This window comes from Notolabrus celidotus, chromosome 20 (genome assembly GCF_009762535.1).
Source record: "Notolabrus celidotus isolate fNotCel1 chromosome 20, fNotCel1.pri, whole genome shotgun sequence".
Lineage (NCBI taxonomy): Eukaryota > Metazoa > Chordata > Actinopteri > Labriformes > Labridae > Notolabrus > Notolabrus celidotus.
The window spans coordinates 7,659,796-7,687,465 of NC_048291.1; the positions used below are offsets into that span (position 1 = coordinate 7,659,796).

General features: G+C 40.5%; 1 protein-coding gene across 4 annotated transcripts in view; it reads right to left on the bottom strand.

The window, feature by feature from the left end:
• mapk8ip3 (mitogen-activated protein kinase 8 interacting protein 3) overlaps positions 1–27,670 on the bottom strand; it is a 43,393-nt gene that overhangs the window by 1,562 nt on the left and 14,161 nt on the right. Inside the window, exons 5-31 of one of the 4 annotated variants that reach the window (XM_034711961.1) lie at positions 27,092–27,115; positions 24,510–24,561; positions 22,448–22,673; positions 22,217–22,283; positions 21,341–21,459; positions 20,560–20,571; positions 16,638–16,695; positions 16,232–16,384; positions 14,884–14,941; positions 14,523–14,674; positions 14,325–14,381; positions 14,071–14,241; positions 13,426–13,585; positions 11,886–11,936; positions 9,576–9,665; positions 9,227–9,379; positions 8,953–9,118; positions 8,376–8,573; positions 7,910–8,087; positions 7,235–7,354; positions 6,162–6,242; positions 5,987–6,054; positions 5,691–5,839; positions 5,409–5,580; positions 5,141–5,254; positions 1,119–1,283; positions 795–941 (exon numbers count right to left, since the gene is read on the bottom strand). In XM_034711961.1, coding sequence (XP_034567852.1) covers positions 795–941; positions 1,119–1,283; positions 5,141–5,254; positions 5,409–5,580; positions 5,691–5,839; positions 5,987–6,054; positions 6,162–6,242; positions 7,235–7,354; positions 7,910–8,087; positions 8,376–8,573; positions 8,953–9,118; positions 9,227–9,379; positions 9,576–9,665; positions 11,886–11,936; positions 13,426–13,585; positions 14,071–14,241; positions 14,325–14,381; positions 14,523–14,674; positions 14,884–14,941; positions 16,232–16,384; positions 16,638–16,695; positions 20,560–20,571; positions 21,341–21,459; positions 22,217–22,283; positions 22,448–22,673; positions 24,510–24,561; positions 27,092–27,115 — 3,161 coding nt within the window. Of the gene's footprint in view, positions 1–794; positions 942–1,118; positions 1,284–5,140; positions 5,255–5,408; positions 5,581–5,690; positions 5,840–5,986; positions 6,055–6,161; positions 6,243–7,234; positions 7,355–7,909; positions 8,088–8,375; positions 8,574–8,952; positions 9,119–9,226; positions 9,380–9,575; positions 9,666–11,885; positions 11,937–13,425; positions 13,586–14,070; positions 14,242–14,324; positions 14,382–14,522; positions 14,675–14,883; positions 14,942–16,231; positions 16,385–16,637; positions 16,696–20,559; positions 20,572–21,340; positions 21,460–22,180; positions 22,284–22,447; positions 22,674–24,509; positions 24,562–27,091; positions 27,116–27,670 lie in introns of all 4 variants that reach the window. The other 3 variants (XM_034711960.1, XM_034711958.1, XM_034711959.1) reach the window with 3 other exon arrangements.

Genomic DNA, 27,670 nt, shown 5'->3' on the forward strand with positions numbered 1-27,670 from the left:
ACTAGAGGGCAGTATCTATTATTTGTAGTGTCTGAGATAATATTTGTTGTGTTTTGCGGTATATAAATAAAGATTGATTGGTTGATTGAATATAAGAACAAAGAAAATACAAATAATTATAATATTAAAACCCCCCCAAAAGGTCATAATTCCGATTGATTGCAAATATCTCTCTATATAAATATATATATATATTAAATATAACCATATATATCTACATATATATATATATCTTTCTATATAAAAATAAAATCTATATATCTATCTATATATGAAGAGTTCATTTGCAAAAACAGATAACTTAATTTTTATACATTTTCTAAAAACATTTCTTTGTGACATGGATTCCTAGTAAAGTTACATTTTCAAGATATCTCTGATTATTAAAGTCATTTAGACTTAGTCAAAGCCATCCAACCTCAGGTGATTATCATACCAAAAGCTAGTAATAGAAAAAATATGTTTATTGAAACATTTTTTAAATTTAACAAAAGTGAGTTAACTGTTTTTGCAAAAATCTCTCTCTATATACACTGTATATTTATATATATAGATATAGATATAATATACACACAAATATCAGACAATTTATTGTCTGTATGAATTAACAGCAACATGCCTCCTACAAGAAGAATAGATGATGTTTAAGGAAAATATCGACATGCAGAAACATAAATAATCTACTTTATTAATTTTTCTCAAATCGTGTCTGCTGACGGTCATCCTTTTTAAGATTATATATGTGTGTGTGTTGTTAGGTGTCAGGATTACATGCAGGTGATGTGATTGCTCACCTATACGGAAGTCGATGTAGCCCTCTCCTCCACTCAGCACCAGCACGTTTTGGACACTCTGGGCCTCTGTCTCTTGGGGCGCTGTTGAGCCCTGACCTTCTGATGGACTGTCTAAGACGCTGCCGTTCAGGGTGGCCAGAACATTTCCTGTCAAACACACACAAACACACAAACAAATCATAATCAGGTTAACTATGAGGAAATACAAGCAAGTTAGAACTGATGCTACCTGCTTCAACGTGGTTGCTGTGAATTTGAACAGCTACTAACAGAGCAAACTAACAAAAGAGTATTAGTAGATGTGATAATGTGCTTCATGCCTACCGGGTACAGAAACGAAGAACTTGACGGCATCACGGTGTCCATGGAAACAGAGCTGAGCCTGAGCCATGGAGCAGTACGGGATGAAGCTGCCGCTGCTCTTCTCTGAGCCGTCATCTCCGTACACGTGGATCACACCTCCAGACGACGTGGGAGACACCTTATTGGCTGAGGGAGGAGAGAGCCAGAGAGTTACAAACTAACCAACAAGGAATGTTTGCAAGAAAATCACATGTTAGGAATATGCAAGAAACAGAAAATCTTCACAAGATCTACACTATATAAAAGACAACTTAAAACATCTCCTGCATGCAAAGGATCTGCTGCACAGAACATCATTTAGATCAAAACCATGCAAAACAACCAAAAGGTGAAAGCATGATCTGATCAACAGTAAAAGAAATCAAATACAGATACGTCAAGTATCCTGCAGCTACATGTTCACAGAGACCAATTCAGAGCCTGATGTGTTTCTTCACTCCGTGTTTTCACATCTGAACTCTTTAGTCCGCAGAAATGAAGAAACTGTTTCAGAGTACACAAAGGTTTGAAGGTGGGTAAAAAAACAACAACAAAGATCACCACAGTAGGGAGTGAGGGAGCGCTCCCACTTACCCCTCACACCAAGGAGCTGTCCCCGGTGAAGGACCACGGCTACAGGAGGAGGAGGAAGAGGAAGAGGTGGAGGAAGAGGAGGAGGAGGAGAAAGAGGACAGTGACAGTTAGGGATCTCAGCAAAGAGGTGAGACGACCAAGAGGAGGCAGAAAATCAGAGGATGGAAAGGAAGACGGGGAGCTCACAGGGAGAGAGGTAAAGGAGGGTGAAGATGAGGGAGAAGATTGGAGACTCCTGATTGGTCAGTTCAGTTGAATAACTGAATATCGAGCTGCAATGAGCTTCTGCAGAACTTTAACTTTGTGTTAAAAGCCCCCTGAGGTTAGAACTCGTGAGGAGTTCTCTGTTTGGTGACGCCTGTAGATGAAGGAATAACTCTCAGCTGGTCTTGACCTGTGTGTTTGTACCTTCTGATAAAATGTATATTTATTTGGAAGAGGTTAACAAAGTCTCTTTCTTCAACATGCTGTAAATCATCTGATCTGACACATACCCCCTCACAGCAGTTAAAGCATTAGAAATGACAATTTAGGAACTTTCACTCTTGTTGGGGATGGTAACATTTTCTCTTTTAGGTCATAAATAGGCCTCAGTGTTAAAATCAGTCTGTTTCATAACCTGTTAAAAACGTGAGCTTTAATTTCAAATCCTCTAATACAGGGGTTCCCAAAGTGTGGGTCTAGACCCCCTTGGGGGTTGTGAGAAGTCTTCCAGAATGTTTTCTTTTTTTAAGTCTAAAAATATTTATCATTCTTCTTCTTCTTATTATTATTATTATGTATTTTTGTTTATTTACCTTGTTTTCTTATGTTTGTCTTCCTTCTTTTTGTACTGTTAATCATGATTATTCCTTTATTATCATTATTATTTTTGTATTATTTGTATTTTTTTATTTTTTATTCTTGCTGTTGGTTTTGTATTACTTGTGTATAATTTAACTTGTGGTGAACAAAGAAAGACTAAAAAAATACAATAAAAAGAGTAGAATGACAAAAGTTATCTAAAAATAGTAAATTGTATCCATTTATAGTAGAAAATAGTAGCTAAACTTGAAATAAAACCTTGAAAATGTAATGAGTTTTCTGCCTCTCTCTTTGCCAGATGACACCTAAGTTTAGAGCTAGTGAACAGTTAGCAGTAGGTTAATTCATAACAGCACAGTAAACACAGACACATCCTCATGTAGGTAGGCTAATTCTCTGCAGACCAGCTAAACAAAGCCACGTAAAATCACTTTGAGGGAGAGTGGGGGTCACGAGTCTTTGGCACCTATATTTTGGGGGTCGCAGGCTGAAAAGTTTGGGAACCCCTGCTCTAATAAAAAAAAACAAAGCAGTCAAAAACTGTGCACACATGTGACCTTAATCTCTGAAACCCCTGAATCAGTTATCCCCCTAACAACTACTATCCATCTCATCACTATCATCTCTCTCTCTTCATCTCCTCTATCCCTCTTTCCAACCCCAACTCGGTCGAGGCAGATGTCTGTCTAACGTGAGTCTGGTCCTGCTCGAGATTTCTGAAGTTTGTCCTTGCTGCTGTAACTAGCTAGATACTGCAGAGTGCTCTGCTCATGGTGGATTAAGATGAGATCAGACTGAGTCTTACCCTGTCTTGATGTCTGGTCTTTGTTAATAAAATAACACAGAGTACGGTCGAGACCAGTGGTGCTCAAAGCGTGGGTCGGGGGATTGCGAGACACTAATTTGGGGGTCGCAAGATGTCTTCCAGAATTGTTTTTCTTTTTTAAATGATCTAAAGTTGCCTATTTTACCCATTATTCTAAAAAAAATCTTGACAAAAATAGTTAAATTTCAAATAAAATCGTGCAGAATTAAAATGTTCCATTGTTTTTTTCTGTCTTTCTTTGTTGCCTGATGACTCCTAAGGTTAAGGTAAGTTAACAATGAATTAATAGAAGCATCAGTAGCAGCAAGTTAATTCACAGCACCACAGGAAATACAGCCAGGTGTGCATGAAGGTGCTTAATTTTCTGCAGACCAGCTAAATTAAGTATGAAACAACATTTAATCACTTCGAGGGGGGTCAAAAGTCTGGTACCTATATTTTGGGGTCACAAGCTGAAAGTTTTGGAACCCCTGGTCTAACCTGCTGTGTTTGTAAAAGAGTCTTGAGATAACGTTTGTTGTTTTTTAGCTTGATTAAGCTAGATAGATTAATTGATTGATTTATTGATTGATCTACATTCATTGGTTTAAGGCAGTGTTTCCAAAAGTTTGCGCTGCAGCCCCCTGGTGGACCTTGTAGGCATTGCAGGCGAATTGCATTGGGTCTGTTACACTAAAAGCACTGGCAGGCTGTTGGCGATAATTTTTTTCTCAGTGTGGACTGATTGTTTTTTATTATGGATTGATATGGACCTCCCACATCGATTATTGTAACTCACTCCTCTTCGGTGTCCCTCACAAATCCATCCATAAGCTTCAACTGGTCCAGAATTCTGAAGCCCATATCATCACTAGAACCCCCTCCTTTCACCACATCACCCCCGTCCTCCAGCAGCTGCACTGGCTCCCGGTCAAATTCAGAATCACCTTCAAAATCCTTCTATATACATTTAAGGCCATCCACAACCTTGCCCCCCTCTGTATCTGTCTGATCTCTTGCACATTGTCACCCCCTCTCGCCCCCTCAGGTCTTCCTCCTCCCTCCGCCTCTCTGTGCCTTCTGCCCGTCTCAGCACCATGGGGAGCAGTGCTTTCAGTCGCTCTGCTCCCCAACTCTGGAACTCACTCCCACCAGACATCAGAAATATTGACTCACTACCCCTCTTCAACTCAAAACCCATCTGTTTCAAACTGCATTCTCTATTTAATTCCACTGCTTCATTTTAATTTGGTGTTACTTTGCTTTTTGTTTTTATTTATCTTATTGTGTTTTTTTGTGTGTTTTAATCTCCCTGTAATGTAGCCTTGAGTGTTGAGAAAGGCGCTTTTAAATAAAATGTATTATTATTATTAGGGACGTTCGATGAAATATATCAGTGATACATTATCTCAGACTCAAGTGTCGATCAGAGCTGCGTGACTCAAGGTTGGAATATTTCAGATTAGCTCACCTGCTTTCTAACCCCTCAATTTAATGGGTGCCAGGGGTAGCCATGGCATAGCTGCTGCATTCATGTCTCAAAAACTAAAGCCTTGATCTGTTACCTAAAGTCTAATTTGGTACCAGTGAAGTCTTATTTTTTCAGCCCACAAGCTTTAGACTTTTAAGAGAATTAACAGCCAATTACTAATTACAACAAGATTTTAAAATGTGGATTGTATTTATTATTTTTTTGGAGACACAACAAACAAGCCCCCTTTCCTCCAGGGGGAGTTAATACTCATGACCCATTTTTTGTCAGTGTGTAGTTGACTCAACTAAAAAGAAATCTCAGACTCACTCTCTGTCAGCGGGATGGAGATGATCACACCGTTTCCAGTTCCTACCCAGAGACGATTTCCACCAATCAGAAGAGCCGTGATCCTCACAAAAGAGAAGCCCAGCTTGCCAGTTCCTGTTAATAACAACAGGAGTCAGAATTACAGCGGACTGAAGAGGCTGCATGTTGGTGAAAATACAACTCTCGGACAATTCTCTTAAAGATGGAGAGAAAAAAAACACAATTATTTCTAATGCATGAAGGAGTCTTTCCAAACAATCCCACTCACCTAACATTTTGCTGACGTAGGGCTCGATGTCCACGTCCTGGAGGTGCTGGTGTGTGTGTGCGTGATACAAACGCAGGGTCGAGTCTAACCGAATCGACACCCACACACCGTCACCGATCCACGCTAGCTGCCGCACCTGACTCTCCCTGCGAGGGTGGGCATCGAAAGACTTCTGTAGAGCATTAAAATAACAAGACGGAGGAGGGAATTAATGCATAATCAAACTCTAGCACACTTATTCACGGATCATTTTCTTATTTGATCGGAGGATTCATAACTCACCTCGATCTGCATGCTCTTGGGCTGGATGACGTGGATCTTGTTCTTGTAGCCGCACCAGACCTTATCGTGGACCACAGCCATGCAGCGGATGGAGTGATGAGGTCGGCCGAGATCCATGAGGTGGTAGTTTGATAAATCCCACTGCCCGTCTTTTGATAAACACATAAAATGCAAAGCTGTGACTGTGTTCTGAAGTGCAAGAGAGTTCCGAAATGACACTTCATATTAGAGGCACAAGGTTTGAAATCTAAAAGCAAAATGAGGTGTATTAGAGCTCAGTTAAAACCATTATATACCCTCTGCTCTGTGGAATATGGCAAGGGTCCCGTCAGCGAGAGCGACCAGCACTCGGCCTTTAACATGCCTGAGATCAGAGAGAGAGACAGGAAGTGTTGGAGCAGCAGGACTGCACTGAAATACAGATTTTAAAATCCAGTACAATCTGAGAGTTTAACAGTCGACATCACTTACACCAGGCTGAGCACGGAGTCTTTGAGTTTGATGGAGTGGAGGCACTTCTTCCAGTTTCCAACCGCTGAGTGGACGTAGAGCCTTCAGACAGATCAGACGGGAGATACTTCAGAGCGAAATCAAACTGATGAAGAGCTCAAAAAGAGCGTTCAAAAAATATATATGATTTCTATTACAATTAACAAAGCAGAAAAGACGAATCATGCAAAAAGAGATTATTGTTGCAGCCTCCTTCCAGTTAGTTCAATTGGAAACACAAGATTAAAAAAAACAGACATGATTTGTCAAAATTTCTCCACATTTCCTCCAGCATCGTAGCTGATCGCCAGTTTATTTAACTTTTGTTTTAAAGTGAAGAAGAAGATACTGAAGTTTTTCCACAAGAGTTTCTCCAGGTCCAGGAGCCACATGTCTTTTTTAAAGTCTGGGGCTGTTTTCGAAACCGCCTACTATACTAGCAGTATGTTCTCATTTGGCCAAAATCCAGTATGTAGTATGTAGCATGTGAACAAGAGCAAAATCTGCAGTATGCCAAAACTCCCCGGATGTCTACTGATTCGGGAAAATTTCTCGGTATGCATTAGACCAGTCTGCACGCGTACTGTTTCCCACAATGCACAGCGCTTGTTCCATTTTTTCTTTCCTCTTCAAATCCCAAGGTTCTGAGTGTTGTAGGTGTTTTTTGTGATTGAACTGGTTCATTTTGTGGATAGCTGCTCGCCCCACACGGCTGCTTTAGGGTGGAGTGTAACAGTCTGTATCTTTGGTTCAGTGATTCCTCTCTCATTAGACCTTTATTCTCCTTGAGATATAAGCATGATTAAATATTAGAATAACAACTGGTTTCTCTTTTGACTTTTGAGCTTAAACACATGTAAAAGTCCTTCCAAGCAATATGTCAAGTGTGCAGTGTCAAATTTATGACATGGTGTTTCTATATGTCTGTCTTTTGGTGGAATCTCTGTAAAAGCTTCTATTTGACTTAAACTTGAGCGAGGTAAGTCAATGATTGTGTTGTGTAGAGATTGTGGGTCTGTAGCAGAAGTTGTGCCCAGTCGTTATGATCATCTTACCATCCGTTCTGGGCGCCGAGCCACATGGTGGGGGCCACACTGGTAAAGTTCTTGGTCTCATTCCCTGCGTCATCTGACTCTGGAGGCTGAGAACTTTCCTCTTTGGACTGACCGGAGCTCCTGTGTGGACAAAAGACAATTACACACTTAAGTAATGAAGAGTGCCAAAAACTGCAGTTCCTCAAGTGTCCACTAGAGGCTGACTCCTAAAGTGAGTCAATCCCCATAGAACCCAGTGTTAAATGTCCATCTTTACAGCAGAAATGAACACGTTTACAGCCTGGTGCAAAAGCTGTTTGCGTCTCTATAGCTAATTTCTTCATTTATGACAACTTTACAGGCTGATTTTATATGTAACTCACTTGTTTACAATTTAAAGTTATGTATTACTAGGGGCGTGGCCTCTTTGAGCGACAACTTGGAGATACTAGCTCACTGCTAAGTGCCACCTCAGCTAATTCAGTCCCTGGACTTAACCTCTGGGCTGTTTGTGCTGATGGAGTCTTTTGGAGAGTTATTCATGTAAATATCAGAAAAACATAGCATCTGCTAACTATTACTCCTCTCCAACATTACTCTCTCATTAGAATACAGTCAATTTGGTTCTGCAGATCCAAGATGGCAACAAAAATCAATGTTATTCCTGATTATTTTCTCCAATCTTGGTCCTCGTACCTGTCAGAGGAGTCTGCTGGTCGAGGTGGGGGGTCAGTGAAGACGTGTTCTGTAAACGGTCCTGGGGGTCCGTGCTCCGTGTGCCCAGACGTTGACTCAGGAACCTCGGTGGCCTCTGTGGCCTCCTCAGCAGACTGAGCTGGGTGGATCTTCCCGTTCATGGGGGGAGCAGTCGGAGCTAAAGCGCAAAAATCAAAACACTTTCAGATCTTTCATCAATGGAAGAGAACCAACTCAGTGCTCAAAGTATAACTCGTCTCTTGTTTTATTGTGTTCATTTTTTATGGTATTTTTCTACAGGGGAACTGAGGAAATAAAACTGATGATTCACTTTTGGGGATTTTAATCAGACGAAGCAACCTCCTGCATGCTGGTCCAGCCTTTCACATCTCAGACTTCCAGCCATCTTTTAGCAAAACAGTCTCTGAAGACAGAAAAGATGAATCCGTGTTCAGGATGCACTCACCTTGTCCTCTGTCCATGATGGGCGTGTCCGTACGAGAGGAGCAGTTGCTTTGTGCGACGCTGCAGTTTGTGGCACACCCGACCAGAGTGATCCCTGCCAGCATACCCTCGACGCTGCCGGTGTCCTCGCCTCCACCTGCTCCTCCATCACCTGGATCCAACACGATCTCGCCCGCGGGATAGTCGCTCTCACTGGCAGCTGGTGCACACACACAAACACACAGACACACATTTATTTGATGTTTTGGCAACAATAATGGTTCTTCATATTAAGGATGAATTAACACTAGCTGATCATAATATCTATTTCAGATTGTTTTCAATATTATCTCAAAATAATTTAACCCAAAATGGACTTAAAAAGTTGGTAGGGAGCGGTTAAGGTGGGTACCAGACTAATTCTGCTTTAGTGTTTGGTGTTTAAATCATGCAAACCCCTTCAGTTTGAAGGATTTTGTCTTAAATGAAGTGTGTTACATCATATTTTTCATCAGGGCAGATTTGTTTGCAGCATCTATTTCTATTTTTCTGAAATGTCTTCAGACATTATTGTAATAAATTGCAAAAGAACCCCGAACCTGGCACGCTGGAGATGCAGAGCACGTGGGCGTTGCAGACGTTGAACTGGTCGACCAGCGAGCCTGGCTGGTTGGCGTCGATGATCACCACCTTACTGGCAGAGTGTGTGCTGGTGAGGATCCACACTCGGCTGTTCATGGTGTCTGTTTCCTGCAGCTCCTTCGACTGTGTGAACACAAGAGGGAGAGATTAAAGAGCTGGAAAGCATAAAAGCAAGCTGTACACCACCCTCTGAAAGTAACATAATAAACATGTCCTCTAAGGTGTTTGTACCTTCCTCTTCTCTGGAGAGCTGTGGTTCTTCTTGTCCCCGTTGTCCTCCTCAGCATGCAGCGGGTCGCTGCTGCCTGTTAGTGCTTTGATCGGCAGGGACTCCTGACTGCTGGCCCTCCATCCTGTCAGGTCAACCCCGGCTGCACACCACAACTACGAGCACATGTAAGATTAAATAAAGAGACATGCAAATATCTCAAAGGACTGTTACCCTGTTCTAATTTTACTATCTACGTATGTCGCAGCAACAACTTCATGAAACATCCATATTTGACCCTCTGATCATCCCCTTCAATTATTTTATTTCTCCAGCCCCTGCTGCCCATTTATCGTCCCCTGAACCCCTCACCTTCCTGTTGGGGTCCTTCTCCACCAGAGGACGACAGTAAACGGGAACGGGGACATTCTTCATGCGGTTGTCGTCTTTCTCAGTGGCGGGCTAGAAGCAGATGTAGAAGGAGCTCATGAGAAAAGCAGTGATGATATAATATCTGTCTCCATGAGAACATCTCCAGAGTGACTGCACACTGTCTGAAAACAGCATCCAGTGTTTGTGTAATAAAGGAAACTCATGAAGAAAGAATCCACTCCTGGATCGTAGCAAAAACGTGGCCTTCACTTCAGATGTGTCTGGTATTAAACTACAGCGGTGCAGGAAATATCCTGTTACAATGCAATGTTTAGGGATGGGATAATATGAGGTTGATCGCAGATTATGTTCAAATTTATTCCAGATAGGGCCGTCAGCTTAGCTCGGGGGTTGGAGCGTGCCCCATATTAAGGCTTCAGTCCTTATTGTGGCAGCTGCTGGTTCAACTCCTGACCACGATGCTTTGCTGCATGTTAGCCCTCTCCCCTCTATCATTCAATCTATCAATCAATCTTTATTTACAAAGCACCAAATCACAACAAACGTTATTTCAAGACGCTTTTACAAACAGAGCAGGTCTAACCGTACTCCATGTTATATTATTAATCCACCATGAGTGGAGCACCTTGCAGTATTTAAATGTTACAGCGTCCGGACAAACTTCCTTTAACAGGCAGAAACCTTGAGCAGAACCAGACTCATGTTAGACACACATCTGCCTCGATCGAGTTGGTGTTGGAAAGAGGGATAGAGGAGATTAAGAGAAAGAGAGAGATGATAGCTATGAGTGAAATGCTTGTAAGAATTCCTCCCCTAATTGATTTCCCAGATATCCTGTCCGCTGATAAAATCTGCCTCACAAAATAAAGGTTCAATCAGCATTTTTGGGAACCACCTTGTGCACTGTTTTTATTCTGTCACTCAGGATGTAACGTCAATCACTTGGACATCGCCCCTCCATATGCTACATTCTGATGGGCATCTCAAACGGGGTAGGAACATTAAGTGACAGCAGCAAGGACAAACTTCCTTTATCAGGCAGAAACCTGGAGCAGGACCAGACTCAGACACACATCTGCTGAGACTGAGTTGGGGTTGGAAAGAGGGATATCCCTGCATCACTGTCTCTCTTCAGCTGTCCTATCCAATAAAGGGATAACAACTGCCCCCTTACCCACCCTAATCACACACTTGAATTATATCTCAAGAGTGACTTCAAATCTCACTGGCATGCAGTTTTACTATCCTGTCTTTTATTTATGCAGGGGGTGTTACATGCTTCTTGTTTAATATTTTTTGTTTTCCACCATGAAGGATGGTCACAGGAAAAAGTGAATCTTTAAAACACATTTTGATGATGGCGAGGATTATGGCGGGGATTATTTTTCACAGCAAATCAATGCTAAAAAAATGCCTAAATGTTGTTAACAGAAATAAGAAAATAAAAGCGTAATGTTACTCAGTGACACTGTAGGAGTTTTAGTTCTCCTGGGGGAAGGGTCAGCAGCTCCTCTGCCTGCTAAATATGTGTCTGCCTGTCAGCCTGAGGGACGCACCATCCTATAATATTTGATTTTAGGTGAAGGTTTTATGAGCATACTGCATCAAGTGAGGACACTGACATATGCTGTATGGGTAATCGTTCATTAATACGTATAAAATATGTAATATACATAATATGTAATGAATATATATGTAATGAATATAATATTTTATGAATATATATGTAATGTATGTGTATGAATTTCTGTGCTTTGGCAATAACATGTCTTTGTTCATACCAATAAAGCAAAATTGAATTGAATTGAATTGAATTGAAAATTGAACTGAGTGGATTTTTCCTTCAAGAAAGAACTCTAACATCAAAGCAGGAATTAAGTAATCATGTGCAAATCAACATGTTAAGTCGGGCAGGTTGAGACAGACAGAGGTCAAAGGTTAAAGGTTGCAGGAACATACGCAGAGAAAATTCAATATCAGAGAGATACTGTTATAAGATGTTAGTCTGTGAGAAACCTTTGTTATAAATCATGCCTCAAAATAAATTGTCTCTTCATTCTCATGCATTTGCAGACTTTCTTAGAAGTGAATATGGAGGTTTTGAAAAATGCTTGTTTTCTTGAAATGAAATTTGTATCTAGATGTTTAGAAAGAACAGAAAACAAGTCTGTCTTGTTTATTTGGATGTCTTCTGTGTTTGTTTTCATTGTTCTGCTGATCCTGGGTTTCAGGGTTAAAGGGAGGGAGAGCTGTAAGGGCACATGCTTGCACTCTGTCGGTCTCACTTGCCTGTTGTCTCTTTAGCGGGCTGTCCTGAGCGGTGTCCGCCGGAGCTCCAGGCTGTGGAAGACCAGAGTTAGAACCGCCTGCCTCCCAACACACTCTGCCTACTTGTCCTTTCAGTTAGCAGGTTCAACTCTGAAGCTGTCAAATTTTGATGCTGGTTTAAAGAACTGTTTTACACACTCTGGTCCAAATCTGCCGCCTGCTTTTTAAAGGCGTAGTCCTCCAACAGGAGAACAATCAGCTTGGGGCTGAATGTCTTTAGGTTCTGAAAAACAGGCCTTGAGGCTGGTTTTCTTATTTTTATTTTAGCGGTCATCCTTAAACAACAGCTTAGAAATAACCATAGAGTACATGCACAACAATCTTTACTCTGTACATGTGACACAGTTTTCAAACTTGGGTCTTAGACAAACAGCAACAAGTGACAAAACAGGTCTGAAAGAAGTGCTGAAGTGCAATCAGTTAATGTCACAACAATAATTCTGTCACAACATAAATAGCAGAATAAAAATGGACTGTGCAAAATGATAAATTATGTTTTGAGATAATGTATACCACATATTTTGTGACAAAGTGAGCTTGAGAAGGTAGATATTTGACGTCACTTATATGCGTGTTTGAACACTTAACTTCAGTATCGTGAAAAATGTGTGAGTTTCGCTCACTGTTTGACTTTTATCTGAAGAAATATGTTCTTGTGGGACCCCATCAGTGTCTTGTTTTTTTTCTCTATGACTTACATTTTTTTTTTACTTTTTTCTTTTTTTTGCAACATTCATACATTTTGCAGAATTTTATAAAACATAAAATCTGCTTCAATAAACAAATAGAAAATAAATAAAAATTAATTAATAAATTAATTAAAGGAAAAGAAAAGGGTCAAATAAAAACATAACCGAGTCACGTATCTATGTCATCGCAACCAAATATTTATTTATATATTTTCTATTTAGAAATCTTACATTTCTAACACATCTTGAACCCCATCCTGCAGGATGACACACCTTTTTTCCTCGTGCTGAGAAAAAAACAAAGGCTCACGCTTACAATGTTAATGACAGGGATGCACTGACTCTGAATATTAAAGCTGATTCTGATACTGATGTTTATCCATAACCTCCGGACTTCTTTGTGTCTCAAAATGTCTCTGGATCATGTCTTACAAACTGCATGTCTATGGTCTTTCTCAGAGATGGTGAAAAAACTCCTGCTCTGACCACATTTTTTTGTGACATTTGACTGAAAACAAATCAGAGTTTGTCCAGCAGGTGACTTCTTCTGCCTGATAAAACAACTCCTCTAGGTACACTAGCCTTCAAGCATTAAATTTATGTGACATGACAGATAAAAATCAGCTACTGACATCAGTTCATGGCACACCATTAGTTCATAAATACATCGGTGCATCCCTCTTTAAGGATCTTTTTTAAGTGTTTACATGTTAATTATGAGGTCCAGATGTATTTCTGAGCATGTAGGGTAAGGGTGTGTGTGTGTGTGTGTGTGTGTGTGTGTGTGTGTGTGTGTGTGTGTGTGTGTATACCTGTTTAAACCGAGATGGTACACTCCACCCACAGGCCTGCATGATGCCGTCATCGCGGCGCATGTGCTCGCGGACCTGCCGGTACTGTTCACGCCGCTGCTCTCTGCGAGCCAACAGAGCGGAGTCGCTGAGGAGAGATGCAACACCGTTACTCGCCAGTCTGGGAGCAACGGAGGGAAGGAAGGAGAAGAAGAGAGGAAGAGAGGAAGAGCGAAGCGTTAGCAGCCGGGCCAGCCAACGGCGAGAAACAGAGAGAGTAGAGATATGAAGAGAGGAAGAGTATAAAGCTGCAGCAGGTGCTACCAGTGTGAGTTTAACTACCAGCTCATTTAAAGCTAAAGCCAAGCACAAGGTTTCTTCACATCTGAGTGAAAGTTAAGAAAAGATGATTTTTTATTAATCATAACCTAAACTAAATAAATCTAAAAATGCTAGAATTCAGGAAGCTTCTCCAAAAAAACAGACGATATAAGAGTACTGATGCATTAAACCCCAAATGCTGATTACTCGAGAATCAGCTGAGGTGTCTACTTCAAAAGCTGCTGCAAGCGAGCAAGCATCAAACCATGCGCTCAGACCAAAGTGTGAGGCATGTGAGACGGAGGTTTAGTGTTTAGTGAAGGAGGACAGCAGGCTGCGGCTCACTCTTCAGGGAAGAACTCCAGTGTGCGGTTGGAGGTGGAGATCTGACACATGGTGTGGCTGCGTCGCTGAGAGAAGCCGGCCGGTGAAGGAGACTTGTAGTGGATGTTGACGCTGTAGTACGGCCGCTTGACGGGCGGTGGGCTGGAGGATGTGCTGAAGAGACGTGCAAAGCTGGAGGAGGAAAAAGAGGGAGATGAGTTTTTTTACCAAATCATTAATTGACATTTTTCGTAGTAGTGAGAGCAGAAACGTACAACTGCCAGATGGTGGACTTCTTCTTCTCTTGGATTGGAGGACTCTCTCTGGACGCTCTGAGAGGACAGAGAGGTGTGAGTTAGAGGACAAGAAAAGAAGGGCTGAACCATAGAGCAGTCAGTTTGAAGAATTCAGAGAAAATCTCAAGCATTTCTCTGCAATCACATGCAACACTTAATCATCTGTCTTTCGTCTACCTGATCATCTCTGTCCACCGTACGGCCTCCTGCAGCTCCATCAGCCTCTCTTTGTACTGATTCCTCTCCATCAGCACACGGGCCATCTCCACCCGGGTGAACCGCCGTCGCTGCGTCATGGTCATGTCGCCATCCTGCATGGGTGATGAGAACTGGACACACAGGAAAAGTGTAAGGACACTGTTAGAGGCAGAGAGATGCAGTGAAAGCAAGAACCAAACAACCAAATATCTGCAGTTTAATGAACCTAAAAGAGCAACATGTCTTTTAAGATTGAGTTTGAGATTCCACTAAGCTGACGATCAAGAGACTTATATGTAGAATGAAAAATGTAGTCATGGTTGTAAGTTGTTTTACTCACATCATCACCTCCTTCATCCTTTGAGTCCCGAGAAGCACCAAGAGCCTCAGCTCGTAACCTGCAGCACAAAACCAGAACCAGCGTCACACAGCTTTTAATTCCACCTGTGGCTTTGTATTTCATCACATGCAGGGGAAATTGACTTTTCCAGCTGCTGTGACAGATTCTATTTTTTTTCTAAATTAAAGTGCACTGAAGATTTCTGAGTCTTTAGAGCAGGTAGTCATTTTTATAAATATTTCAGCGACCTTTAGTTTAAGACTATAAAGATTCAAGCTAAGCATCTTTCAGAGCTGTGTAGACCAAAAGTGAGAAACAGGATCAAATTCAGGATGATAGGGGATATCGACGCTGATTTTTTTTACTGAATTAAACACAGAAAAGTTATCACAAACAGTGTTTAGCACAGTGCTCTGTGAAATCCCTGACTTCCTGAGCAGTGACTGAGCTCTGTATTTGATTTAGTTTATTGTCCCGTGAGAAAAAAGCTTATGTAGGCTTATGAGGTATGATCAGAGTTTTGTTCTCCGTCCATTGTCTGGATGTATTTTTTGGGTCACTGAGGTTTGGATTACACCTCAACAGTTCAAGCCATTACACTGAGGGATGAAAGATATTCTTCTTCTTTTCCTTTTTTTAAAGTTTTATTCTTCTTTGTATTGTTATTTGTTAGACAAAAGACAAACAGGGACATGCTAACATAGGAAGGCAACTTCCATGGTGACAGGCACAGATGTCAAATTTACGGTGTATGTGTGTTTGTGTGTGTGTGTGTGTGTGTGTGTGTGTGTGTGTGTGTGTGTGTGTGTGTGTGTGTGTGTGTGTGTGTGTGTGTGTGTGTGTGTTTGATGACTTGTGGTGTGTGTCTGTGATTGTGGATGGTTCCCTGGTGATGGAGGTTAATGGTTAAAGAAGACATAAAACAATTAAGAAACACAAGTAAAATTAAAATACATAGATAGATAAATACATCAAATCAAATATTATAATCATCATAATATAAAAACAAAAAAAGTAATATTATTACAAATTATCCTTTTTATTAATAAATGTATAATCATATACTTATTTATTTATAATTAAATTGATAATGATAATACAATACTTAGTAACAAAATCAATAATAATAATAATAATAATAATAACAATAATAATAATAATAAGACCAAAATAAAATAAATAAACAAATAAATAAATACATTTAAAAAAAATCTTCTCTTCATTCCTTTTACTGCTGCAGAGTTTATTCTCTTGTATTCAGTTATTAACTGCATATTCTCCAAACGTATTCCATATCTAAATAGCTTCAAAAAGATTCCTGTGAAGAACAACAGACTGTGATTTTCACCTCTTGAGTTCTTCTTCCAGCTCCTTGACTCGGGCGTCCACCTTGTTCTTGGACTGCCTCACAGCCTCCAGCTCCTCCCTCAGCACTTCCTGCTCCCCCGACAGCTCGTCCACTTTGGCAATAAGGTCGTTTTTCACAACGTTCAGAGCGTTTCTGTCAGAAGCAGAGAGAGCAGATAATTAGACATGAGAAGCTCCAGCCGAATCCATGTTCTACAAATTTATTATTATTATTGATAATATGAGGATGTAGATTATTAGATCTGCACCAGGGACAACCAATGGGAAAAAGCACTGTGCTTTATGTTGCACATTCTCATGTTTTAAAATGGTTTCCTCTGAATTCTGCTTATTGTTCAGTGCTTGAAAGACAGGATGAAGATTAACACATATCAATCTCCTCTTACTTGGTCTCTAGGAGCAGTTTGTTCTCCGTCAGCAGGTTCTCCACCTCCTTCCCCATCCCTGAAACAGCCACAATCATGTCTCTGTTACTCTTCACACACAGCATGCGGCATCCATCAATCAATAGACCAATAAGATGAAAGCTTTTCCCTCCTTTATGCAGAAACTGTGGCTTTCAGGGTAAGTGCCTTTTATAGAGTAATGAGGGGAAACCTCCTCAAAGGGCAAAAGTTTAATAACTGAGAGAAAATAAAATTAACGTGTGGATGAGTGATTTTAGGAATCAAGCTAACATGAAGTGTAAGCAAGGCTGAAATGGAGGGTTTGTTGTTTGATTTCAGGAGGAAAATCAGTAAAAATAAATAAATCTGCATTTAAAGCTCCTGTGAGGATGTTATGGTTTGCATCAGTTTTAGTTTGTGTCAGGTTTGGATAACGTCAGTTCAATTTTGCTTTAGTTTTGGTTTGTGTCAAATTAGTTTTACGTCGGTTTTGTTTTTTGTCAATTTTGGATTACGCCAGGTTTGGATTGCATTGGTTTTAGTTTGCGTCAGGTTAAGTTTGCGTCAGGTTTAGTTTACGTTTGTTTTAGTTTGCGTTTGTTTTAGTTTGCATCAGGTTTGGTTTGTGTCGGTTTTGGTTTGTGTCAGTTTTGCGTCAGTTTTGGTTTGTTTCGGATTTGTTTTGCTTCAGTTTTGATTTGTGTCAATTTTGGTTTGTGTCAATTTTGGATTACGTCAGTTTTAGTTTGCGTCAGTTTTGCTTCAGTTCTGGTTTAGGTCAGTTTTGGTTTGCGTCAGTTTTGTTTTTTGTCAGGTTTGGATTGCGTTTGTTTTAGTTTGCATCAGGTTTGGTTTGTGTTGGTTTTGTTTTTTTGTCAGTTTTGTGTAAGTTTTGGTTTGTGTCAGTTTTGGTTTGTTTCGGATTTGTTTTGCTTCAGTTTTGATTTGTGTCAATTTTGGTTTGTGTCAATTTTGGATTACATCAGTTTTGGATTGCGTTGGTTTTAGGTGGGGTCAGGTTTAGTTTGCATCGGTTTTCGTCAATTTTGGATTACGTCAGTTTTTGATTGCATCTGTTTTAGTTTGCGTCTATTCAGGATTACGTCAGTGTTAGTTTGCATCAATTTTGGATTGCGTCAGTTTTGGTTTGAGTTAGTTTTCATCTGTGTTGGTTTTGGCGCCCCTTGTGGACAAAGCATTTTCTCCCTTTGCGATTTTGACTTATACATGTAAAGCTAGTGTATCTTATCAACAAACTCGTCCTGCTTTCAATTAACTGTCAAATGTGTCACTCATCAAAAACCTTTGCTGTGGAAAAATGTAAGAAAGGCAGCAGCGGTTTCAGGCTTTGAACTTTTCTACCGAGAAATCGAAAATCTTGTCCCTGATGATGTTTGTTTTTGTAGCTTATTAAGTGGCATCAGTTTTAATCTTAGCATGTTTAATAACATGTAAAAAAAACTCCTCACAGGAGGTTTAAAATAGCCGATTTACTGTTTCTATATAGACAGAGACAGCTGTGAAAGAACTGCTGAGAACATATTCACACAATACTGCCATAATAAGTCTTTCCTGTCTATTAAAAAAACATGAAGTCACAGCACTATTTGTACATATTAGAACTGACTCATTCCCATGGGGACACATTTAGTCTGACTTCCGGGTTGATCCTTTGACAGCATTAATATCACACTCAGTTTATACATGTTGTTATCAAACCTTAATCATAACTGATTCATTAAAATTTGTACATGCAAGCAGAAAGCACTGTGCAACAGAAGCCAAGCACACACAGCTTTGAGCAGAATTTATCAACAGGTGGGGAAAAAGGTATAAAAGAAAACGTAGACATGAACAGAAACTGAAAGTAAAGAGGTTCTCATACATCAGGGGCATAGACTGTATAAAAGGGGTCGATTACAACAGCGAAGTTTTGAGCTGTCCACAGAGAAAACCCTTTGTTGTGATACGTGAGCTGAATGCACGTATCACAACAGAGGAAGAGGTGCACATTAAAAGGACTTACTTGTGTTTACAGCATTTGAGGCAGCTCACACCCTTTTCCTAAATATGACCCATAACAGTATTCTATATTTCTGACACATGCTTCTGTTCTGATGCTAATGGAGCTGAATCACAGCATCTCGTGAATTTACAGGGAAGAAATAAACACTTTCTGGAAGCCGACTGAGGTCGTTTCCTGTTCAACTTTCACTGCTGATTCATCGCCAGCTCTTTCTCCAGGAGTGATCATTGGGCCTCATTCACCAAAAACCCACCTACACAGTCTGAAGAAGATCCTGACATTGTGATAAGAGATGTGTTCTCAGCTGAGAACAAAATATAAGAAGGCTTCAGGGCACTCTTTTCCTTCATTTAGCATCTTCACATGATTAAAAGACATTTAAAGCTACGTGATTTAAATCTGTAAAACCTTCTCAAGAACAAATGTAAGAAACATCTCATGAAGATGTTGGTGAATGAGGCCCGTTGTGTTTTGTGTCATTTTAATGTGATACTGATAAAGAGCTCTTAATAAAAAAATACTACAATCTGGCATGTGATTTGCAAAGGTGGCACAAATGCAAATATAAAGCTGTTAAACAAAGCAAACACAGAGAGGGGACCAGGAGGATGTGAAAGCTGAGAGGTCAGGGAATGACATGACGAGCAAACGTGATCATGAGTGTAGGCAAGAAGCCTTACCGAAGAAATCATCTCGGACTGGAGGCAAAAGAAGGAGAAGAAGAGAGGGACAGAAAGTGAAGAGAGGAGAGAGAAAATGCTAATAAGCATTTATTGATTTTAGTTTGAAGAAGAGCAGAGGCTGCTTTTTGGCACTGCAACAAAGTCAAGGATTGACCAAACAGATGATTGATTTGAATACCTTTTGAAAAAGTCCCAGTGAAAGTACATTTCTAAGAGTGCGAGGCTTCTTTTGAATGATGTGTTTCTTTTTTGTTTGTGTGGCTGGAAGAATCATTTACAGTAAATAAGGGAGAGAAGTGCAATATTCTTAAGGTGTACAGATAAGGGATGCACAATATTATCGGCACATTATCGACGGATATTGGCTTTAACATGAACTATCGGATATCGGCCAACTCACCGATATCAGCCGATATAATTAACCGATACAGCTGTCTGTAAGGTACATGTAGCTGACTAACTTAGGCACATTTACTGTCAAAGAGTAAACCATTTTATTTAATTTGGCTTTAATTGCTGTACAGTTGCACTTTTCACATGTTCCCTATGAACAGAGGTTAGGTTTACTTACTATGTCAAATGTGAAATTGGCCAAATTTGTCCTGGTTGTGTTGTTATGATTGTCTCAGGGAGCGCATCATCCAAGTTTTAAGTAGGATGTATCTTTATGTATGAATTTTGTTTGAAAGCAATTGTCATAAATAAATTTGCAGTTTTAAGTATGAAGTATTTTTCTTATTTTGCACAAGAAATGAATATTACATAACAAATGTGATAAGTGTACCACCATAATATTGTACTCTAATTCCAATACAGAAGAGAATTGATGATATCTGCAATTAGGTGTGCGGAAAAAATATCGGTAATCGGTTAAATGAGTTGTAAAATATCGGCATATCGGGTATCGGCAAAAAATCCAACATTGTGCATCCCTAGTTCAGATGGATTTGGGATTTGTAATCACTGAACATTCAAATGATTTCACTGGGACTTTAAAAAAAGCCTTGAGGCTTATCTGACATGAACAGACTGATCAAAATCTTAAGATATGCAAGCAATAAACAATCTTATATGTTAAAAATAAAAACTGATGAGTGTAAATGTTTAACAACCATAAGCACTGATTGATATTTACTCTAAAAATGTGGAGTTTTGAGAGTAGAGAGGAGTGGATAGAGTAAGAGAACAAACAAATGCATGCTCAGATACACACCTGAGAACTCGCCTATGGGTGTCACCAGCAGAAGCACATAAAAGGGAAGAACAGAAAAATGAGTGAGAAGTCAACTGATGGGCAAGAAGTCGAGTCAAATCTCTCTTCAATTTCAAATCTAATCAAAACCAAAAACAACCAGGTTCTAATATAAAAATAAAGAGGAATCAAATCCAACACAATAAGGAGGAAAGCGAAATAAAGGTCAATGAAATCTGACAAATTAAACCTCCCAAGAAAAAAAGTAAGCCCTCTAACTTCCAATAGAACAAAAACAAGATCTAGAGGTTAAATTATACTATGCAGAAAATGTAAGACCGCATAACTGGGCAGGTGGGGTTTTCAGCCGCAGCCAATGAGGGACTGCATGTTTTTTCAGAATGTGATACGGCGATGAGCTGCTGGCATGGTGTGTTTTATTGCCTCAGCCATGCAAAACAGTCATAAAGTCAGAGTCAGTGCAGCAGTGCATTCACACAGACTCAAACTGAGCTCACGCCCTGCAACACAAAAAAATAAAACTGGCTTTGTGTTGCGCACACATGCATTTGCCCTTCTATTCATTTAATCTGGTACCACTGAGTAATAACACACCACAGAAGAAGGAGTAAAGATCCCACTAGCTTCACTTTCTTCAGTTTAAGGTGAGCAGTGTGCACCTTAGGAGGAGCAAGCAGTTTCTAAGCATTTCCTCTGAGGTGATATATTCAACATTGCTTCAAATTTACTGCCCAGCTTTGGAGCGTTTAACCTGAGACTGCAGCCAAAGTCCTGCTCATACCTAGCAGCTCGGCGCCTGCGTCCACATCTCCGATAATGTCCGACTTGGCATCTTTGATCTCGTGATAGAGAGAGTCAGTGTTGATGCCGAAGGCCTCGTTCACGATGCCCTGAGAGGGGCTGAAAAATAAGATATAAACAGAGAAAGTTAAGGTATATCACTCACTACTATTCAGACTTACACTAGGTAAACAATATCAAATCTATTCACATGTTAGTACAATAACAAGGTTCATGCAGAAATGCTTGGTAGCTGAAAAAGCCACAATCAGAAAGTTTTCTGAATATATGATTAATTAAATCAAAATACAACACTCTATAGCAGTCTTGCATTCGTGTAACTGTACTGCATCAGAAGCCCGAAAAAGCCTGAAAAATTAAACTTCATCTGAGAGATTAAAGGGACATTTATTGATTAAGAAACTGCTTCTGGCGCTGCTTGGAAGAGAAACTTCATGTTAGGGCCAAATTAGAACAAATCTGCACAGAAGACTGCAACGTAACCTCATTTCAACCACAAATTAATCCAAGAAACTATGTTCACTATGGTGAACAACCAAACTCAAGCAAGACAGACTTTGCGAGCAGTTTGATTATGTTTCTTTTTCTTCTGCCAGCCTGCGTCGGACTTGTTTGAAAGCAGCTGTTACAATTTGGTACATTTTGGGTTTATACGTGCAGAACACTCCTCGTTCAAACACTTGTGTGGTCTTTTGAGCCTCTCTGACTTATCTATGGAATCCTGATTATTTTGATGGTAGTTAAAGGGCCCACTAAAAGGATTTTCACTTCATCCTGTCATATTCTGCAGGTCTTGTGATGCAGCAACACTTTGTTACACCTGTTTCCTCCTCCGTAAACTCGGGGGTCCACGCACATGTCCAACTCGGGGGTGGAGTCAATGATCTCCTGAAACTCGGACCACTCATCGCTGCTTCCCATACCTGGAAAACATTAGAGGCACAACTTAACTTTCTGCTAAACTTAAGACCATTTTGATGATTTTAATTCTCCACTCTGCACCACTCTATTATCAGGAGAAACTTTCTCCTGGACACTAGATGTTGAGGAGAAACAAGTGAGGATGTATTTTTTGACGTCTCCTTACCGATGCTGACATTCCTGGTCTCCTGAGAAACCTGGACCTCCATATTCCGGCTGAGTCTCTTCGAACTTTTCCTGCGGTTCCCGGCTCTCGTTGGATCAAACTCTGGGAGGAAGCCCTCGTTGATAGGGGTGACAGCGGCGGAGGGGACGGAGGAGGTGGGGGTGTTGGATTTGCTTCCAGTGCTGCTTGGTGTGGCTGCAACTGAGTCGGACTCTGATCCATCCTCCTTGGTGTAGAGCAGCGTTTATGAGACGGTGACATGGGAGCAGTAGACAGAGAGGAAAATGTCAGCATCGTGTAGTGGAGGCAAGGTCAGGCGTTGGGTTTTTTTTACCTTTAACTCATGCATGAATTGTTTGAAGTCTTCTCACAAAATGTTGCCAAATTATGACTCAGCTTTCTTGGAGCAGCTCCAGTAGACTGTCTTTAGGTTTTCTATTTTCTTATAGTTGATTATGTTTGGAAGATTGAATCAAAACAGATCTGGTATTATCACTTCAATTCTTATAGGAAATTTGGAAACGTTTCTTACAAAGCTTCACAATTGCACTTCCAATTTCGAAGACCAACTTTGGGCTTAAAGTGACAAGAAGTGCCATTTGATGTTCATGAATGGAACTTTTGGATTTTATAACAGGTCAGATAAATGAAGACTATATTTGATGTGAAGATTCAAAATGCAATGGATCAGAATTTTGTTGTTTTCCTGAACTCAAAGCTTTTCTGCAAACTGCATCTGATACTCTGAGGCTGAAAATAATGTTCATCTCGACATATGTTCAGCATTTATAAGTCACTTTACAGTGGTATTAGAAATAACTAAGTGGTCTGTGAAGGTTCTCAGTCATCCAGGTCATGGAAATCCAAAGCTTGATCCGTAAGGCAACTGGTCTGGTAGAAATTCTTGAAGACGTTTCACCTCTCCTCCGAAAGGCTTCTTCAGTTCTGACCAGACTGGGGAAGAGCTCGAAGATATAAGCCACTAACAGTCGTTGGTGTGTCCAGGAGTCACAAAAGGGTCAGATGCTGGCCCCTTGTGTTGGGCCATGCGTCTGGCCCAACACAGAAGAGCCAGCTCCTCAGGCCAGGACTAAGCCGTACATCTGCACCTCAAGGACAAGGGACACTCCTTTGAGGAAGGCAAGGTTCAGATCCTGGACAGAGAAGAGCGTTGGTATGAAAGAGGGGTAGGCTTGAACACTCTTCTCTTAACAGAGGTGGTGGACTAAGACACCATTTGTCTCCTACATACAATGCTGTTTTGAATTATCTGTCAAAACAAGTAAGACCATACTCACACCAGAGACCATGTGACTCACAACTGTTATCTGGTCAGAACTGAACAAGTCTTTCAGAGGAGAGGTGAAACGTCTTCAAGAATTTCTAGCAGTCCAGTTGCCTTACGGATCAAGCTTTGGATATAACTAAGTTAAACTTGAAATAAAGGTATCCAACTCCTAAATAATGCACGTCCTTCTGGATGCTTCTTGGTGAGCAGCAGGAGCCACGACATGAAAGCAACACCGTCCTCTAATTTGTCTTACCTGCTTGTTTCTCTCGAAAATAAATCATTAGTACTTTTTGGGAGTATGCCATCAAACAGTATGAGTAGTATAAAGGTACATTAACAAACAAAGGCTCAAACTAAAACAGAAGGACACATGGTAGAAGCTCCACGATCACACAGTAACATAATCACAGGAATAAAGAAAGCTGCATGAGAAAACATGGCCCCCTGCTTGCTTGAGTCAACATGTTGACCCAAAAGTATCTGATTTAAAGGGTAAATTCAGGTGATGTGAATATTAAAGTTCCTCAAAAGTGACACAAGCAGGCGTGAGGGGGGGTGGTGGTCCGTGTGGGTGTGGCTAGCAGGACGGGCAGCAGTAAGGCTGGCCCATCCCCTTTCCACTCCCCTGGCAGCAGTTGTGGTTGTGGAGGAGGACAGGGCTGCTGTCTGTCCCACCTGAGAGGCGGAGCGCAAGGTAGACCGACCGAGCTCGCTGACCTGCCAGATGTCTTTCCCGGGCACCATCCTAGCCCCCCCGAGACCCCCACGTACCATGCCCTCGCCGCTTGGGTACAGGCTCAATGACGGCGGGCGCTCCGTTTTGCTGCAGGCAGAAAAAAGACACAGAGAAGTGGAGAGTAAGCGAACAACTCATCATAACTCATTCCTTTGATTTCATCAGTTTCTCTTCTCCTGGGCTGAGTCCTGTCCTGGCATGCATGGGATGCAAGGTGCAAACAACCCAGACAATGTTTTCAGAATGTTGAGACACAGTCAAACTTTTCAGGAAATACTCTTTCTTGTTGAGAGTCAGTGGAGGAGAATGATGCCACAGTCATCTATGTGAGGCTACTATCTGCAGGAAGTAAGCTTATCCTGGTCTCAATGAGATTACCTGTCATGATAAAGGTGACATCAAATGAAAGTAGAGGTTCTTGAAGGTGGATTTTGATTGGTTATGATAGAACCAGGCTTTTCTGCTCAGTTAAGCTAACCTTCTGCTGGCTGTTAGCTAATCCCGGTCTCAATGAGATTACCTTTCAGGATAAAAAGTTACATGAAATGAAAGTAGAGGTTCTTGAACCTTAAAACCTTCAGCTGGCTGCAGCTTTGTTTTACTGTACATGAATGGAAGTGGGAGGGACCCCTTCATCTCAAAAGTCCTGTTCACAAGGCACAATTAAAAAGTCCTGTCCACAAGGCACAATTAAAACTGCTGGATACATTATCTTAACTAACAAGGGATACTACGGTGGCCCTGAAGAACAAAACAAATTTACAAAAGATGAAACACTTTTACAAAGTTGGAGACAAATTTACATTTTGGAAAACATTTTTACATTTAAAAAAATAAAATTACATCAGAAAAACACTTTTACCAAAGCTAAAACAAATTTACATTTACGAAAACAAATTTACAAAAGACGAAACACTTTTACAAAGCTCGAGATAAATTTGCATATGATGGAACACTGTTACCATTAAGTTTGACTCCTTTTAGCCTGACTCCGTTTAGACTTAAGCTATGTGGTCTGAGGTCTTCATCTGAATTCTGACACATGATGAAGGTTTTGTGGAGATATGATGGAGTTTTTCCTGAGACATGATGCTACTTCATCTGAGGTCTGACACCTCTCTCTGAGACCTGAGGATGTCCTAATATGTAAACCATATCCATCTCTGTTTGGTTCCTCTTCATTAAAACAAACTAAAATAAAATAAAACTAAAAAAAATTACATCAGCAAAACATTTTAACCAAGGCCAAATCAAATTTAATTTAAGAAACTAATTTACAAAAGATGAAACACTTTTGTCTTTTCTGACACAAATCAACATTTCATTTTTATGGAAAGGGAATGTACCAAATACTGGAAGTGATCAGGAAGTGATCGAGTGAGGGGTCAATTAGTTTGTTTTGATGGAGAGGAACTAAACGGAGATGGACATGTTTTACATATTAAGACATCCTCAGGTTTCAGAGAGAGGTGTCAGACCTCAGATGAAATAGCATCATGTCTCAGGAAAAACTCCATCATATCTCTGCAAAACCTTCATCATGTGTCAGAATTCAGATGAAATGGCCTCAGACCACATAGCTTAAGTCTAAATGGAGTCAGGCTAAAAGGAGTCAGACTTAATGGTAACAGTGTTCCATCGTTTGCAAATTTATCTCCAGCTTTGTAAAAGTGTTTCATCTTTTGTAAATTTGTTTTCTTAAATGTACATTTGTTTTAGCCTTGGTAAAAGTGTTTTTCTGATGTAATTTTATTTTATGAAATGTAAAAATGTTTTCCAAAATGTTAATTTGTCTCCAACTTAGTAAGAGTGTTCCATCTTTTGTAAATTTGTTTTGTCCTTCAGGACCACCGTAGGATACAGATGCATGAGCTCAAACAGAGAGAGCAATAAGCAAAGGGAGTGAATCACAGAGATGCCTGATTGTAAGATGAAATTCTTAATCTGCACTTCAAAAAACCTCATCTTGAATTCTCGCAACTTTTGTTTTTGATGTTTCCTGCACAAATAAAGCCCTGTGACTGAATTTGCACATATTATAAGTAAGGTAAGGGTGTGTGTGTGTGTGTGTGTGTGTGTGTGTGTGTGTGTGTGTGTGTGTGTGTGTGTGTGCGCAAACTGCAAATAAACTCATCTCACTTCTGTTTCTCTGCAGTAAAGGAGACATGCACAGCGATAATCCTGTGTCTGTGTAGTGTTAAAATCACATTTCTCTAGCAGACACAATCAATGTCTTTTCAAATGCTTCCTCTCTGCATATTATTTTTGCAGATAGAGGCAGACAGGCAGAGCAGGCAGACAGACAGATGGACAGATGAGGGAGAAAAAGGAGAAGGTAGACAGAGTAAACTGGAAAATATGCATCAGATTATGCACATCACTCATCATGACCTCTGAACCATTCCTTACTTCATCACTGATACATTCTTAAATTATTTTCACAAGCATAAACAGCAAACAACTAAAGGAATGCTTGTTCATAAAGAGACAGAAATACAAGGAGGGGCATCAGATCACATTTTAGGTCAAAGCAGGCTCATTTGGAGGCGGAGTTAAGGGAGGAGGGGGGGGAGGAGGAGGTGGAGTGAGGGCAGCTGTGGGACCTTGTTTGATTTACCTTTTCCTCCATGTGTGGCGTTGACTGAAAAACAGCGGCACAGAGACCAAGCCAGCGAGACAGACAGACAGACAGACACCCATTAGAGAAAGACAGGAGACAGAAACGTGCCATGACTCATGAAAACAAACAAACACAAACAAACACCTGTGGCTGTTTTCTTTAAACCGATCTCCTGAACCAAATCCTTGTTTATGATGCAAACAACAACAACACCAAGCATGAGCCACATTAAGTGCTTTACTTTTATAACAGTTGAAGAAGATTTGCTGGATTAGGATGTCTTTGAATAAACAGATTTTTAAGTTACTGAACATGATGCAGGGGGAGACTAATCTGCCGTTCAGCTGCAGAAGCCGCACCACATGTCCCGCTCCTCGCCTGGCACTACGCTCGTATCTATATCCTGATCATCTGTGCAATCTTACACAACCCAAAACAACAGTGGAGCGAAATTTTGGAGCGAAACAGTAGGAACAGCTTTCAATATAATGTAATCCAGTGCACCACCACCAACAACTATGACTTTGATTGTTTGCAAATCATGTAAAGCCTATATCTAATTGAAGTAGAGCAAAA